The 13,596-nt window shown below is 42.6% G+C and overlaps 3 protein-coding genes across 10 annotated transcripts in view; 1 reads left to right on the top strand and 2 right to left on the bottom strand.

Annotated features, from left to right (window-relative positions):
- si:dkey-222b8.1 (uncharacterized protein LOC560317 homolog) overlaps positions 1-1,527 on the bottom strand; it is a 35,290-nt gene extending 33,763 nt beyond the window's left edge. For all 5 annotated transcript variants that reach the window (XM_034544532.1, XM_034544535.1, XM_034544533.1 and 2 more), the window contains exon 1: positions 1,228-1,527. In XM_034544532.1, coding sequence (XP_034400423.1) covers positions 1,228-1,231 — 4 coding nt within the window. In that variant the 5' untranslated portion in view covers positions 1,232-1,527. The remainder of the gene's footprint in view (positions 1-1,227) is intronic.
- A 2,517-nt stretch (positions 1,528-4,044) lies between these two features.
- Positions 4,045-6,465, bottom strand: snapin (SNAP associated protein). Its single transcript, XM_034544737.1, has 4 exons — positions 6,310-6,465; positions 5,945-5,991; positions 5,676-5,794; positions 4,045-4,877 (listed from the first exon to the last, which is right to left on the bottom strand). Exons 1-4 carry the CDS (start codon positions 6,423-6,425, stop codon positions 4,770-4,772), a joined length of 390 nt encoding a protein of 129 aa, XP_034400628.1. The 5' UTR covers positions 6,426-6,465; the 3' UTR covers positions 4,045-4,769.
- chtopa (chromatin target of PRMT1a) lies at positions 6,415-12,830 on the top strand. 4 transcript variants are annotated; one of them, XM_034544733.1, is made up of 6 exons: positions 6,474-6,771; positions 8,178-8,267; positions 9,349-9,499; positions 11,305-11,479; positions 11,573-11,722; positions 11,849-12,830. In XM_034544733.1, the coding sequence occupies exons 2-6, from the start codon at positions 8,203-8,205 to the stop codon at positions 12,049-12,051; spliced, it is 744 nt and encodes a 247-aa protein (XP_034400624.1). In that variant the 5' UTR covers positions 6,474-6,771; positions 8,178-8,202; the 3' UTR covers positions 12,052-12,830. The 4 variants fall into 4 exon arrangements, with proteins under 4 accessions (XP_034400627.1, XP_034400624.1, XP_034400626.1 ...); XM_034544735.1 differs by having other exon boundaries at positions 6,490-6,771; positions 8,178-9,177; XM_034544734.1 differs by having other exon boundaries at positions 6,492-6,771; positions 8,178-8,468.
- Positions 12,831-13,596: the final 766 nt, after the last annotated feature.

The raw sequence follows: 13,596 nt of genomic DNA, 5'->3' as shown, positions 1-13,596 counted from the left end.
GGTGTATTGTGACCTGCACATAAGCCGTGTGTTTACACTGACTGCATGTCTTTGCTATTGTCTTTTACGCATGCGGGTCAGTTCTGGACCGTGACCAGTTCACGCTGGAATCTGATATTGGCCACATTTAAAAAAGATAATGTGAACAGCCAAAACCAAAAGAATCAAACAAACACATCCAAATTCAGCACGAAGGCTTGCAGTGTGAATGTAATCCTAGACTTCCATGATAGTGAACACAACAGCTCTCAGAACTTGTGAAGGGAATTTCTTTTCTGATGTTCTAAAGACTAAAAGATGTATCTAATTGAATGATTCAAAAAATTAATTGAATAATAAGAATGATTGTATCATTGGAAAATACTTGTTACGTACTTCAAACCTGTGCAGTAGGCTAAAGTATGTGAATATGTACTTGCCTATCATACATGTCACGTGCATGTACCTCATTTGAACATTAAAAGCTTTGGCTAAGTTGTTTCCACACTGTAACACACATATATATATATATATATATATATATATATATATATATATATATATATATATATGTACAACCAAACACACACACATGGCGATCAGTTGGTTTTTATTGTAGCTCAATAACTGATACAGCAAAAAGCCTTCATGCTGACATAGAGCCACACGCACACACACGCACACACACACACACACACGCACACACACACACACAAACCTTCCGTCCACGCTCCTCTCAAACAGACGTGCGGCCCCTACCGTCTAATCCAAGTCGGATAACCGGAGGGCCCCACGCTTCAAATGAAAACTTCAACAATGGGACTCGTCTGGATGAGCGACCATATGTGGCTCTCGGCACCTGAGCAGCGCCCAGGCCGTGCGTTCACTTCACCGGCATCCCGGACCGAACCCGTTCTCAGCATGGCCGAGAACCCCGCTAATGTGACAAATGCTCCGATTGGAGACACACCATCTATTTGTACGAGGATTCATCTGACTGCTGGAAGTTGAACGAAGAAGGAAACAAGATGGGTTTTTTAAAGCAGATGGAGGCCGTTATGAGCGGTATCATTGAGAGACCGGGGCAGCAGAACCGAGCACAACTGCAATAGTTGCGGATAAAAAGCAGCAACAATTTAGCAGGCTAATGGGACCGACTTCCACCTCGTATTCTCGGCGAAGCTGTCCTATTGCAGCCCTGGAGAGAGCCGGAGGAAGACGAGATGGACATTAGTAGTTTGTACTTACACATCAGCCAGAGTTGAGAGAAGAAGTTGGACAAAAAGATCGCTGTTGTACTCAAGAAAGCTGTACGTGCTGTGTGTGTGGACCAGCCTGCTCTGTGTTTATACTCCTTTGTACCCGACCCGGGTCCCTCTCTGCGTGTCTAACCCGCTGCCCTGTAGCGAGCTACGGTTGTCTCCTCGTACGCCGCGCTAGCTTGATGTTTCTGGGTTGTTTTATCCTTTTATCAGCCCCACTGTCTACTCGTGCATCCTGTCTGTTCCCCTCGCGCACGCCACAATAACAATAGAGGGGAGACGTCGTGCGCGTCAGTGTCTCGACATGCTGCAACCAATCGGCGGTCAGGTCTCACTGGGTATCCGCTTTCGGCCAATGGCGTAGTGGTTCTCACAACAGGGCCGCGAGCTAGGGACTGTCTGGTTCGTCGAGATTGACAGGTCCGCGAGACTGTTTTTTTAAGGTGGCGCCGCTGAGATTAGCCCCCACCCCCACCCCCACCCCCACCCCCACCCCAACACACACGAACTGCAACTGTTACTTGAGCACTCGACTCAATGGTCAGAGTTAACCTCCTGAAGAAAACTACGCCATGATCTGTGACCCACCATATCCAGGTGATAATGGAAGACATGTTTCAAAGTGTACACATTCATGACAAAAGATGCGTTGTGGATGACGGCTTAGTAATAGCAAAGCAATAGCACAGACTGGGTTCCAGACAAGAACATGACAGGAGCTCGACATGGATTGGAAATATTTTACCGATTTTATTGGAGAAGTATTTATGATAAAAAATGAATAAACACCTTTAAACAAATCTTCTAAATTCCGTCATGTGGGGTCAGGCTGTGATCAAATATAGTATGGATGCTTCCTTTCCTCGTGATCTCTTTCTATTGAATTATACATGATGGTCTTTCCTCTAGTGTTATCCTCCAGGACAGGTGCTAAGAACGAGAAATCATCATTGTGTTATACATTCTGTCTAAAACCTTCATGTTGATGAATGCAATTAACATTCCAGCTTTTTATTTTCAAAGGCTCATTGACACATGAGTAATGTAAGAAACAGTTTAGCACAAGCTCAAAAGGTTGACATGTATGTATATGGAACAGCAAATAATATTACACAAAACCAAAAAAGCACAAGCAATATGTGAGCATTATTATGTTGCATAATCATGGTACAAGTCTAATATCAAACTAGATTAATATCATTGGTTATGCATTGTGTTGCTTCGACGTGTCCTTGAGCAAGACACTGCACCCCATTGCTCCTAAGGATGGGTTAAATGCAGAGAACAGATGTCATGTACGTAAAAAATAAATATGTAATATAACCAATTAAATACAGAATTTATTTACAGAGAATGCAGTTGCATCCATAAACAAATCTTTCAAACACAGAGGAGTGAAACATATCTGCACTTTTCAATGTAAGGGAAAATAAGATGCTGAAGTTAAAATGAAGTTTAAGTTAAACCTGCAACAGACCCAGTTATACCTGGGGTGGTTCTAGACAGAGGGGGGAGTGGACCCCCCTCTGGTCCCCCTAACTGTGGAAAATATTTTCACCCCGCATTCATCCCCAGAGAGAGATAGTTATAATGATTCATAGCATTGATACAAATGTATGTCATCACAGAATAAGATTATTGCATAGTTATATGTGTCTTGTTTATCCCAGACCTATTGGGGTGATAATTGGACTGCATTTCTATAGCGCTTTTCTAGTCTTAGCACCCATTTAAAAGCACTTTACAACACAAGCCAGCATTAACCCATTCTGTCCATACAAGAGTCTACCGTACAAGGTTTTCCTCACAGCACAAGGACCCTTTGACATGCTGCGGAGGCCAGTTAGAGGGTGTGGATTTTGAGGGAGGAGTTGGCCACAAACTCTATCTCAGTCTTGGCCTCGCAAGGTTCAGGGCTGATTTAAAACAGTAGATGGCGTATTGAACCACGGTACAGAACTATCATTTATTTTACAGCTAAAAACACATGTGTAAGTGTGCAGTGCCAAACAATCCAGATTGCCATGGTCCCCCAAGCTTCCATTCTTGGGCCGCTGTTATTCAACCTGTGTATGTTCCCTCATGTCATACGTAACAATGCAACATATCTTCATACAATCATTTATATGGTATCCTCATTTGTCATGCCTTTTCCCCCAAAAGCCTAAAACGCATGTCAATTTGTTGTTACATACAGAGCCCTTTCAACACAATTCTGTCTTCACAGGAAACTCAGTTTGGTTTAGGCAATAAAGCACAGATTCACGTGACAATAACATCAACGTTGACTTCTCGTTTCAGCTGGGGAACAAAAAGCAGTCTCCTAGAGGATAATATTGCTTAATAATACTATCAAAAGTAGACTTGTTGTGTTCAGATGATATTTTCAGATTGGAGAAAACTACAATGTAAAATGTGCACTTGAATTACATTTGTGATGACGTTTTTTTTTTAACTATTGAAATCCTAAAATTGTGAAACTTTCATTATAACCAACGCTATTAACTAAGGACAAATGCATCTGGTGTATACAGGTTGTATCAAAGTAAGCCATGCCTCCACGGATAGATCCAGATCTGGCCCCGTCTCCTCCTCCGGCCAGGAGCCAAGCTTGTACTCGCTGCTCTGCCAGTCCTCGCTGGTAGCAAATACCAACGGTGTGCTGGAGACGCAGGCCATGTCACTTCGTCTGGGAGGCATTGGAGAACGAGAACCAGGACAGAAACCAAGGTTTTAGAGGGGATTCTGGTGCTCCAAACACTACCACTTTCATCCAAAGGAATAGCAAAAATGCACACAAAAAGAAGGTTCCTTATGGTAGCTTTAATGAAAATGTTATGTAATGTCAATTTATTGATAATGTAGTATTTATTCTTTTTAATTTACATAAAAAATGAAAGATAAACCTCCTTTTGTGGCTCTCAAAAGCATCCCACATGTTGAAAAAAATACAAACAATACAGCTGTAGTTTGTGCCAGTACTCTTGTTATCCAATTGTAAATGCTGAACATCCTAATTCATTGTTCATGTTTTGAGATGTTTCAACAAGAAACAATTTAGTGGGATTCATTTTTTGTGGCTGTGTCAATTGTGTTGAGTATAAAGGTGCATTATAGTCATCTTAATACACCCACGAGCATGCTACGTGATGTTGGTGTTCCGGTCTTGCTGAACTTTTAAAAAACAAACCTTCCAGCAGCGAAACAAGGATCTGTTATTTTGGTCCACAATATTACCCCAGGCTGACATTAAAGTTGCGGTCATTATTTACATTTGACTTCTACTACAAAAGTATGATCTGGTGAAAATGTAACAATGATTACGTTGTATGTTGTCATTTTACAGCTGCCTAGCACTGAACAGATTGCAGCCAGGATTTTTATTTGAATTACAACATTGGACAAAGCATTGCAGGCGAGCATGGCACTAGACAAACAGCTAACTAAATGTCAAAGGAAGACTGCTGCTCCTTTGTGTTACAGTTTCCAGTAATGATGGTCAGGACAGTTCACAGAGCAGGAGGAGGTTCAGGGTTTACTGGGGGAGCGGGAGGCAAACACTCCTGAAGCCTCCAGCATGGTCTTTCGTCGAGCTGTCTCCTTGGCCACATTGTGGTTGAGTCGTCTCAGACGTTCCTGGGGAAAGAATGTTTCGGTGATGTGGTTGTGTCATATATTGTTTTACTGTTTCTATGCCCTTTCCTGTTTTTAAACATTGAGGGGTAATAGTAGTAGTTATTAGGAGTAGTTGCAGCAGTACAGTATTAGTACAATGTTCAAGTGCTGCTTGGGTGGAGACAGACAATTTGGGGTTGAGGTGACAAAGAGTCACAAGTTGCGCCGGAAAAAGGGCGGAAATTATGTTTCCATCACTGCCGATCAGCGCTGGGACCAACAAATACCCCCGACTACAGCAGAGTCACTGGTCAAGTATTAGTCGTAGTACCAATAGTGGGAAAGTTAATGGTTGCAGCCGTAGTGTTTATCTTAGCAGTAACACTAGCTGTATTAACAGTGGTACAGGCCAGGCAAACGTGGAGTCTTTGTGTCCACCTGTTGAATGGAGGTCCAATATTCATTCTCTTTTACCTCAGTTTTGATCTCTACCAACTGCTGACAGACATAACTGTCTCTTTAACTGCTAAAGGCTCCACCATGTTTACAAGCTAGTGTCTAAGAGTGTCTGCTGTTTTCTGCTGAGCAGGTAGTGTACGTGGGGTCTTAGAGCTTTTTCTCTGAAAATAGTTTGAAGGCCAGAAAATCAAAACAAGTTGAAGTTGCTAAAAAATCCTTGTAGAGCTGAGGGGGAGTGCAGAGTCGATATAATTATCTGTGGGTTGGTCACTGCGAGTGACACATTCCGCATTAAAAAGTAATCAAGAAATATTAATGAGTGCAGCTTAAAAGTCCCACACCAATGGCTTTGCCACTGACCTGAGCATTCTGCAGGATGTTGTTCACGAGCACTACTCTCCGTCTGGCATTCAGCAGCTTCTTTACATAAGGGTCCAGGTCTAGAGCCACCTTCTGATGTTCATTTATCCGGCACAACTCTGCAAAGAATGTACATTAAGAGACACACATGACCAATCCAATGGTTAACAAAAACGCACTTCATACGTTTATCTTTAAATACTAATGTTTTGTTTGATATATACCCAATTTAATAAACAACATTGCAGACTAGTAATGCAATAAATTACCTGTGGCCAGATTGTCTATATGTTCTCTTAATTCTACCTGGCTTTCTCTGTGAAGAAGAATACAATCCCATTAAACCACAGTAAGGACACAAATAACCACACACAAAAGCTAAATACATAATGGAAACGGCGACATAAAGTTCAACAATCAAAGCTCATGAACCCTGAGGGAGAGATGACTAATATATGTGTAGCGACGATAACAACTCAATTGTGAATGATAAAATAATAAACAGCACCGGATGGACACATTGTGGACAGTCACGAGACAGTCAAGGGAGCTGCTGCGGGGATGACAGCGGGGGAATGGGACCCAGGCGACGATTAAATGCGTCAATTCGGGGTGAACAAGGAGCCGCGTCTACCTGACTGAGTGGACATGCAGGTCGAGCTGTTGGATAGCTGGTGTCAGAAGGTCGAGCAACCCCTCGGCTATAACATCTTTACCGGAGGTAGTCGCTACTACAGCCACTGTCGCCATTTTAGTAAACCAACAACGCTCCAGCCAGACCGGAAGCTGCACTACGTGCTCGTGACGTTGCAGGCCTCTCCATTTTCTTCCAGTGGTCAGTAAATTAAGCTAGCAGCACCATTTTAGGGAGACTCGTTGTAAAACCTGTTTCCAGCATTTAGTGATTAGTCTGAGAAAGACCCGAATTCAGCTAGAGTTTGCTCATTTCATACAGCGCTCAGCTAGGAAGGTAGCGTGTTGTTCTATTTCAACACAAGAATAGAAGGACACCCCACACGGTGCCGGTAACGTTACCAGTTAGCTACTAAAGCTAACCCTAGCCGCCAGGCTTTTCTCCACCGACGCATCATTCACTGTAAGTACAGAATGCTGGATATTATTATTATTATTGTTATTATTATTATTATAGGCACTTGCATTGTAGATGAGCTTCTTACATGCATCTAGAGTTGACCCATTGGGCTGCTGATGTATTTTGGGCATCGTTCGTGCCTGTAAGAAGTCCACGTCCGCCCAGCTAACTGAACTTATTTTTGATAACTTCCTCTGTGTTCTTGACTCTAAACCACTTAACTGAATGAAGGTATCGCCGTACCTTGTAGTAGCTAACAACATAGCTTGCGGTGTATCTGCGCATCGATACATTCATTATTAAAAACCACAGGGCACTTGACCAAATGCCATTGCTTAATTTAGACCGTAAGGAAGCATTCAAAGAGGCACTAAAGTCACTCGGTGGTTGGAATAAGAAGAGCACGCTCTCATGGGGATGGTTGAGCTGCTGGCGTGTGTCCACCTGTGCTGACCGGGCAGCTGGTAAAACATTTTACACGGTCCGCGCAATTAACATGCGTTTACTCCAACGGGAATTAAAATGAATAGCATGTTGTGTTTAAATCCCACATGCATAGAGACTCAACCACACGATTCAGTATTTGATCTGTAATACTATTTATGTGCTCAGTAGTAATCACACAGCGTAGAGCTAGGGTTCAGTAGTGTTTCATTGAATCTGAAACCTTTTTGAATTCCTTATTGAATCTAATGTCATGAATCTCATGTTGCCTCCAGCACTTGCAACTATTAAATGATATTAATAACTAAATCTAAAATATCTTACACTTTTGTGTGGCCCACTTCCTTTAGCCTACACAATGTGAGTTACTTGATCCAAATACTGCAGGTCCAGATCTAGAATTCTGAGGTCGATAAGCTTAAAACATTAAAGATATATTTAAGTTTAGCTGGGAGACAATTGAATGATTTCTCAAGAGATGAAAAATCACTCTGGGTTATGGTACTCCAAAAATATATAGTCCATCAAATCGTAGTATAAAGAGTGTTCTTTTCCCCACAGATCTTCAACAGAGCACAAACACGGCACAATAAACGGCTACAGCTAATGCCACCAGCAACATTTTCAAATTCAACCAGTGACAGCAGTGGTTAGCCCTGAATTTTGCTACTCAAATGTTTTTCCAAATCATCTTTGCTAATAAAGAGAGGTTTCAATCTGGATGTTTTTCCAACCATATCCAAAATGGAAGAAGCTTTGACAATCAACCCTGTTACCGCATTAGTTTAAAGCTCATAATGCATAATACCAACAATTAACATGCCTCTGTCATACATAATTGCAACGTGGTGTGAAATGTCCCCTCTGATGACCACATGGTATTTATTGCAGTCTAAATCTGGCTTACTTTCCTTCTTATGACTACCAGTTGACCTTGTTTTATTTTCTGTCCCGTCTGCCTCCAGGAGCCTGGAAGCAAAGTCTGCCAAAATGAGCGCAGCCTCCTCCCAAAAAGTTGTGCTGAAAAGTACCACCAAAGTGTCCCTAAACGAGCGGTGAGGCGCCACGCACCCCGTCAGCAGTTAGACACCAGATGCAAGGGACAGCCTTGGCTTGTGAAGGTTCTAGTGCTCCCTACGGAAGGCTACTGTTGGGGGACCGGATCCGACATGGAGGCTATTCTGGCTGTCCACAGTGTGTGCACTGCTCACTCAACTTTGTTGGTTCCATCAATATTTTTTGATGCACCTGCAGAGGTAAATGGGATTGTACCATGGAGAAAATACCCAATGCCCAATACCTTGTGTGAGCAGTGCACACATATAACCAAGGGGAGAGGGTAGTGGTCGCTCTGGGTAAGCCTTGGTTAGCCTATGCTGGACCAGACCACCTTCCTACAAATGCCCTGGCACTCCTGCTCCCTGATACTTAAACAGCACAGTATACATCAAGTATACACCTCCAATGGGGAGAGGAAGGCTTAAACTAAACCAGGACGATGGGGGCACCTCTTGATCCTTTCTGCCTCTCAAACCAGTGAATGTGAAGCACATGCTCCTTTTTGTCCTCCTGTTCTGTCATTCATTCTCTTCTAAGTCTATAAAAGACCAGATACTCAGTCCTAGCTTGGACGTGACAAAGAGCTTCCCTCCCCCCCCTCATACCTCCATCCCTTCTGAGTCTCTTCATGGTTTAACCAAGTCACGGTCCATGCTGTAAGTGGCTGGGTGGCTAGGCACTCCTCAGGTCCAGGGCCTCGGCTGCTGCAGCATGATGACACCCCAGCCTGTCAGCTGGAGGCCTGTAAGTGGCAAATTGCGCTCTTCTTCTGTCACCTTTCTATTTCTGTCCCTCAGTCTGTCCTTGCACTGTGAGTTTTTCTTTCAGTTTGCCTTTCTTCTTGTGCTTGTTTGAAAACACATGCTAAATTCAAGTATAAATCATTCTGGATGGTCATGAGAGAAAGTGAGTGCCAACAAGTGGAACATAAGTCTTGCATAACTAAAGAGCCACCACATTCTGTGTGGCTTCATCCATTCTATGATGCATTTACTTGCCGTGGAACCCTGCTTCCTCCTCTGTATATCCCCTGTCCCCCTCTTTTACTTCCTCCCTCTTTTTCCCTCAACTCCAAAGCTTCACTAACATGCTGAAGAACAAGCAGCCCACTGCGGTAAGCATTCGAGCCACCATGCAACAGCAGCATTTGGCCAGTGCTCGCAATCGCCGGCTGGCCCAGCAGATGGAGAACCGGCCCTCGGTGCAAGCAGCGCTGAATCACAAGCAGGTGGGGCAAAGAGCAGACGAGCTTAGTTTAAGTGGACCTTTTTTACCACATAGAGACATGTTTAAAGATACACTGGCCTGCACAGTTGCTATATTTTTGTAAAGAGTTACTTGTTTGTCTGAGAAAAGACTACGCGGTAAAGTTAAGAGTAGGGATGGGAATTTGGTTCCATTTGATTATTCAACCCTCTGTAGTAAGAATGAATACTATGTGCTATATATCTCTATCATGGGGCTTTTTGAGTGACATCTTTCCTCTCCCTTTTCTAATCTTTTGATTTACTAAATACAATATCAGCCAGGGACATAACTGGTCTCATCTGTGCCAATCCCAGTTAAACATAACGTTACCTCATGTCTGGATAGTTCATAGCGTCACCACTTGAACAAATCTGTATGAAGACATTGGATTATTCAGGTAGTTACGGAGTAGAAATATTAAGAAATTGGTCTGGTGAAACCATTTATAATGACTCACCTTGTTCATTGTCACATAGTTAAGTAATGAAAACAAAAACATGTGCTCTGCTATGCGTTTCAAGGACGAAACAAGAGATGCTACATTTGCCATTAAGAAAGTTGGAAAAGAGGCTGTAATGCGTCCTGATAACTGGACGTCGCTATCAAAAAGTATAATATGTCATTCTAACCAACCAGTCTGTGTCTGTGTGTGGCAGTCTGTATCCTGTAGCAACTTATTGTCGGTTTCAGGTGATTACATGACGGTAAACGCACTCTTGACACGGCACTTCTCACAGGCTGCAGATTTATCATAGTATCAGTCCTTCTGACATTTGATTGTGGGGTCTGTTATATTTAACTAATGTATGTAACTTAGCTTATGGAAAGCTGATCAGAAAGGTGACATTGCTTTATTGGGTCAAACCAACCAGTCCGATATCAGTAAAACATACTATTACGTGATTGGTGGGCCAGGCAGAGCATTTTTTCTTCCTTTTTTTTAAAGATGATATTTACAGATACAGCTGTTTTTATTCTAGAATACAATAAGTATGTTCTTTGTTCAGTAAGGGTGAAATGGTATTCCCTTTTTTGAAGAGAAATTATTTAGTTCATGCATAATTAGGATAGAAATCATAGCCAGATGCACCATTAACAGAAAATTGTCGCTGAAAAAAAAGAAACAAAATAAATACTTTTTTAACCAGCACCCAATCATGTCTCTTGGGTTTGAAAGCAGGCGATTGTATGCTAACATGTTAACAAATAGTAATCCAGGACTCAACATTTATTTAATTTTGTTTTAATGAACTTTAAACCAGAAATAAGTTTGACTTTTCCTACCGTAACAATTGTTTAGTTAACTATTCCTAGTAGATTGTGTGGTTGGATAATGATAAATGCTGCACACTGAAACATGTCCAACATGAGGTTTTAAGCTTAGTTTATACTCACCGTAGTGAAGCCGGCGAAAGTCGAGCACGCCACAAAATCACAGCCAGCAAAGACGGGTCTAATAAGCAAGTCAGTTTTGTATATGCCAACGTTGTTTGAACATCCATTTATGGAAACAAGGCTTGTGCACCAAGTTCCAAAATGATTATGATTTATAAAACAGAATTGGGTGTAATGCGGCTTGAAAAATCTGATGAAATGTCTGCATATGCCAGTGTTAATGCGTACACCGTTTTAATCATGAATCTAGTTCTCAGCAGCTGTCCTCTGTTTTCTTCTGTTTGCGCGTGGCCTTGATGGAGAGCCTGTAACCTCTACCTGTAGAATTGCCCCTCCTTGTTTGTCTGATTTGGTTTTGCCATCATTGCATCTATGAATAATTTGTGTCAGAGCCTGAAGCAGCGCCTCGGGAAGAGCAACATCCAGGCCAGGTTGGGCCGGCCTGTCGGGACTCTGATGCGTGGAGGAGCTGCTGGAGGTAGAGGGGGAATGCGAGGAATGACCAGGGGCACCCTCCGAGGACGAGCCAGAGGAGGAGTAATGAGGGGAGCCCTGTCCCTGAGAGGTGTGAATCCACAACCTTTCACAGTATCTGAACTATGAAGCTCGTGGTATTTACTGTTTGCATTGAGTGACATTATTTATTTGTGTTTCACAGGGAAGAGAGTGTCTTCTACAGGTGGGCCCATGCGAGGTCGTGGCTCTGCTGGCCGTCTAGCAATGCGTAGAGGAGGCCGCCAGCGCGGAGGACCTCCTGGCAGAGGGGGAGCTCTGTCCAGAGGAGTAGCCAGAGGAGGCGTAGCCAGAGGTCAGTGGTTTTATTTTGTCTTACTTTAACGTCCCACTTCAATGGTACTTTGCCCTACAAAAGACATTGAGTTTAACTGTTGATCGGTGCTATTCAGTCACTATATCTGTGTGTGTTGGTGAACAGGCCGCGGTGGACTGCGTGGGCGTGGTGGTTTTGCCGGCCGAGGTGGGCGTGGCCGCGGACGAGGCCGAGGTATTGGCCAACAAGCTGTGACCCGTGAACAACTAGACAACCAGCTGGACGCCTACATGTCGAAGACCAAAGGTCACCTGGATGCTGAGCTGGATGCATACATGGCCCAGGCAGACCCTGACAGTATGGAGTGACCATGAAGAACTCTGAAGCAGACACATGTAGAGTCACAGAACTGTACAGCTGAACTCGCACATGCATGTAGTTTTTCACCAGATTAATGGGCTCAGAATTTATTATGTTTGTAATTTAGATGAGTGGTGACAGTCCAGGACTTAGCTTTGGAACAGCAGGAAATCACGGTTTTCCTTGATTGTGCTTCGACCACTACTCAATTCTGCATCAACCTGCTCCTGCAAACTCCCTTTTAAATCTGGGAAAAATTAGTGTACGGACCTTTTTAAACATTAACAAACTCTGCTGTCTGTAGACATCATTATATATATGACCTAAAAACACTTTGAACGTTTGGGACATATCTAACGTGGTCAATGATCTAGGTGATGTTTCAAAACCAATTTTTAATTTCACCTGTTTTTTTTATCTTTTATTTTACATGTGATTTTAGCACTAGTGTGCTACGACCTGCGAGGATTCATTCATTGGCTTGTCTTGGCAACATTTGCAATGCAAAACTTTTCTAAAATATTTGTTAAAAGAATGTAATCAAAGTTTCCATTTGCCATTGTTTTGTATTTAAAATATGTAGTACTTTTAAGTATTTTGTTCCTCTGTATCTTCCACCTGTCAGCATTCTTCAGTGGACTACTGACCTTCTTAACTTGTACTTGAGAGCATTTGTATGACATTATCCAAAGCAAGTGAAATAGGTTTTAATTAAAATGGAAAGGATTTCCCTAATTGTGTCAATTGAATGAATTAATTGCCTTGAGTAAAAATGGAGTGAGTTGAATTGTTGTGTATCAATAATTAAATTAGCCAGTATTGGTGTAATCCAAAAACATGTGCTCCAATGAGATCCTTCCCCACTGTACCTTGGTACACAATAGCTTTAGTGCAGGGGCAACTGAGATGTTAATAAGTGTTGACCATTAAAGTTGAGAGTTGTCTACCTATCATCAGTTGCATGAGACTAGAAGGTTAATACATTGACATAGTACATACACCAAGGTTGTACACAGTGTGTAGGCTAGTTATGCTACATAAGAAAATATGCACAAGAAAGACAAACCTATACTCTGGAATCCTCCCGTCATGCTCCTCTAAACGTTAACCAGAACTATAGGGGACTTGTGCCGCCTTATGTTCCCCTAAGAAATACTGCCGTTTATGAGCTTTCTGTGTGAGGACAATATCAGATTGTTGACTGATGGACATTAACAGACTGGCTGGGTAGTTGTGTCTGATTCTGGAGAACCCGTTCTCAAAGCACTTCATCACAACTGGACTTTCTTCATTTAGACCGGACACTGCGGACGTTTTAGGTCCAGGAACGATGAAGCAGGTGTGAACACTCTGACAGTGCTATGATGTAAAATATCGGTGATGACATCAGTTTGCTGGATGGTACGTGTTCTTAGTACAGGACCAGGGATGCTGACCCAGCAGTTTTACTCATTCACTCGTCAGGGTTGTGTTGTGGTGAGGAGTGATTTGTGTTTTTTTCCTTATGTATTGTGTTTCAATAACGGTGGGGCGGAATCAAATAATTCCATTCC

This window comes from Cyclopterus lumpus, chromosome 11 (assembly GCF_009769545.1).
Source record: "Cyclopterus lumpus isolate fCycLum1 chromosome 11, fCycLum1.pri, whole genome shotgun sequence".
NCBI lineage: Eukaryota > Metazoa > Chordata > Actinopteri > Perciformes > Cyclopteridae > Cyclopterus > Cyclopterus lumpus.
The sequence above is the reverse complement of the archived record's forward strand: the minus strand, read 5'-3'. Positions and strand labels throughout refer to the sequence as shown.

Coding starts and splice junctions, on each gene's coding strand:
- snapin (XM_034544737.1), bottom strand. CDS start 6,425: ATGGCGACAGTGGCTGTAGTAGCGACTACCTCCGGTAAAGATGTTATA. Junction 5,795..5,944: donor TATAGACAATCTGGCCACAG/GTAATTTATTGC, acceptor CATTCTTTGCAG/AGTTGTGCCGGATAAATGAA. Junction 4,878..5,675: donor ACATCCTGCAGAATGCTCAG/GTCAGTGGCAAA, acceptor TTCTTTCCCCAG/GAACGTCTGAGACGACTCAA.
- chtopa (XM_034544733.1), top strand. CDS start 8,203: ATGAGCGCAGCCTCCTCCCAAAAAGTTGTGCTGAAAAGTACCACCAAA. Junction 8,268..9,348: donor AAAGTGTCCCTAAACGAGCG/GTGAGGCGCCAC, acceptor TCAACTCCAAAG/CTTCACTAACATGCTGAAGA. Junction 11,480..11,572: donor GGGAGCCCTGTCCCTGAGAG/GTGTGAATCCAC, acceptor TGTGTTTCACAG/GGAAGAGAGTGTCTTCTACA.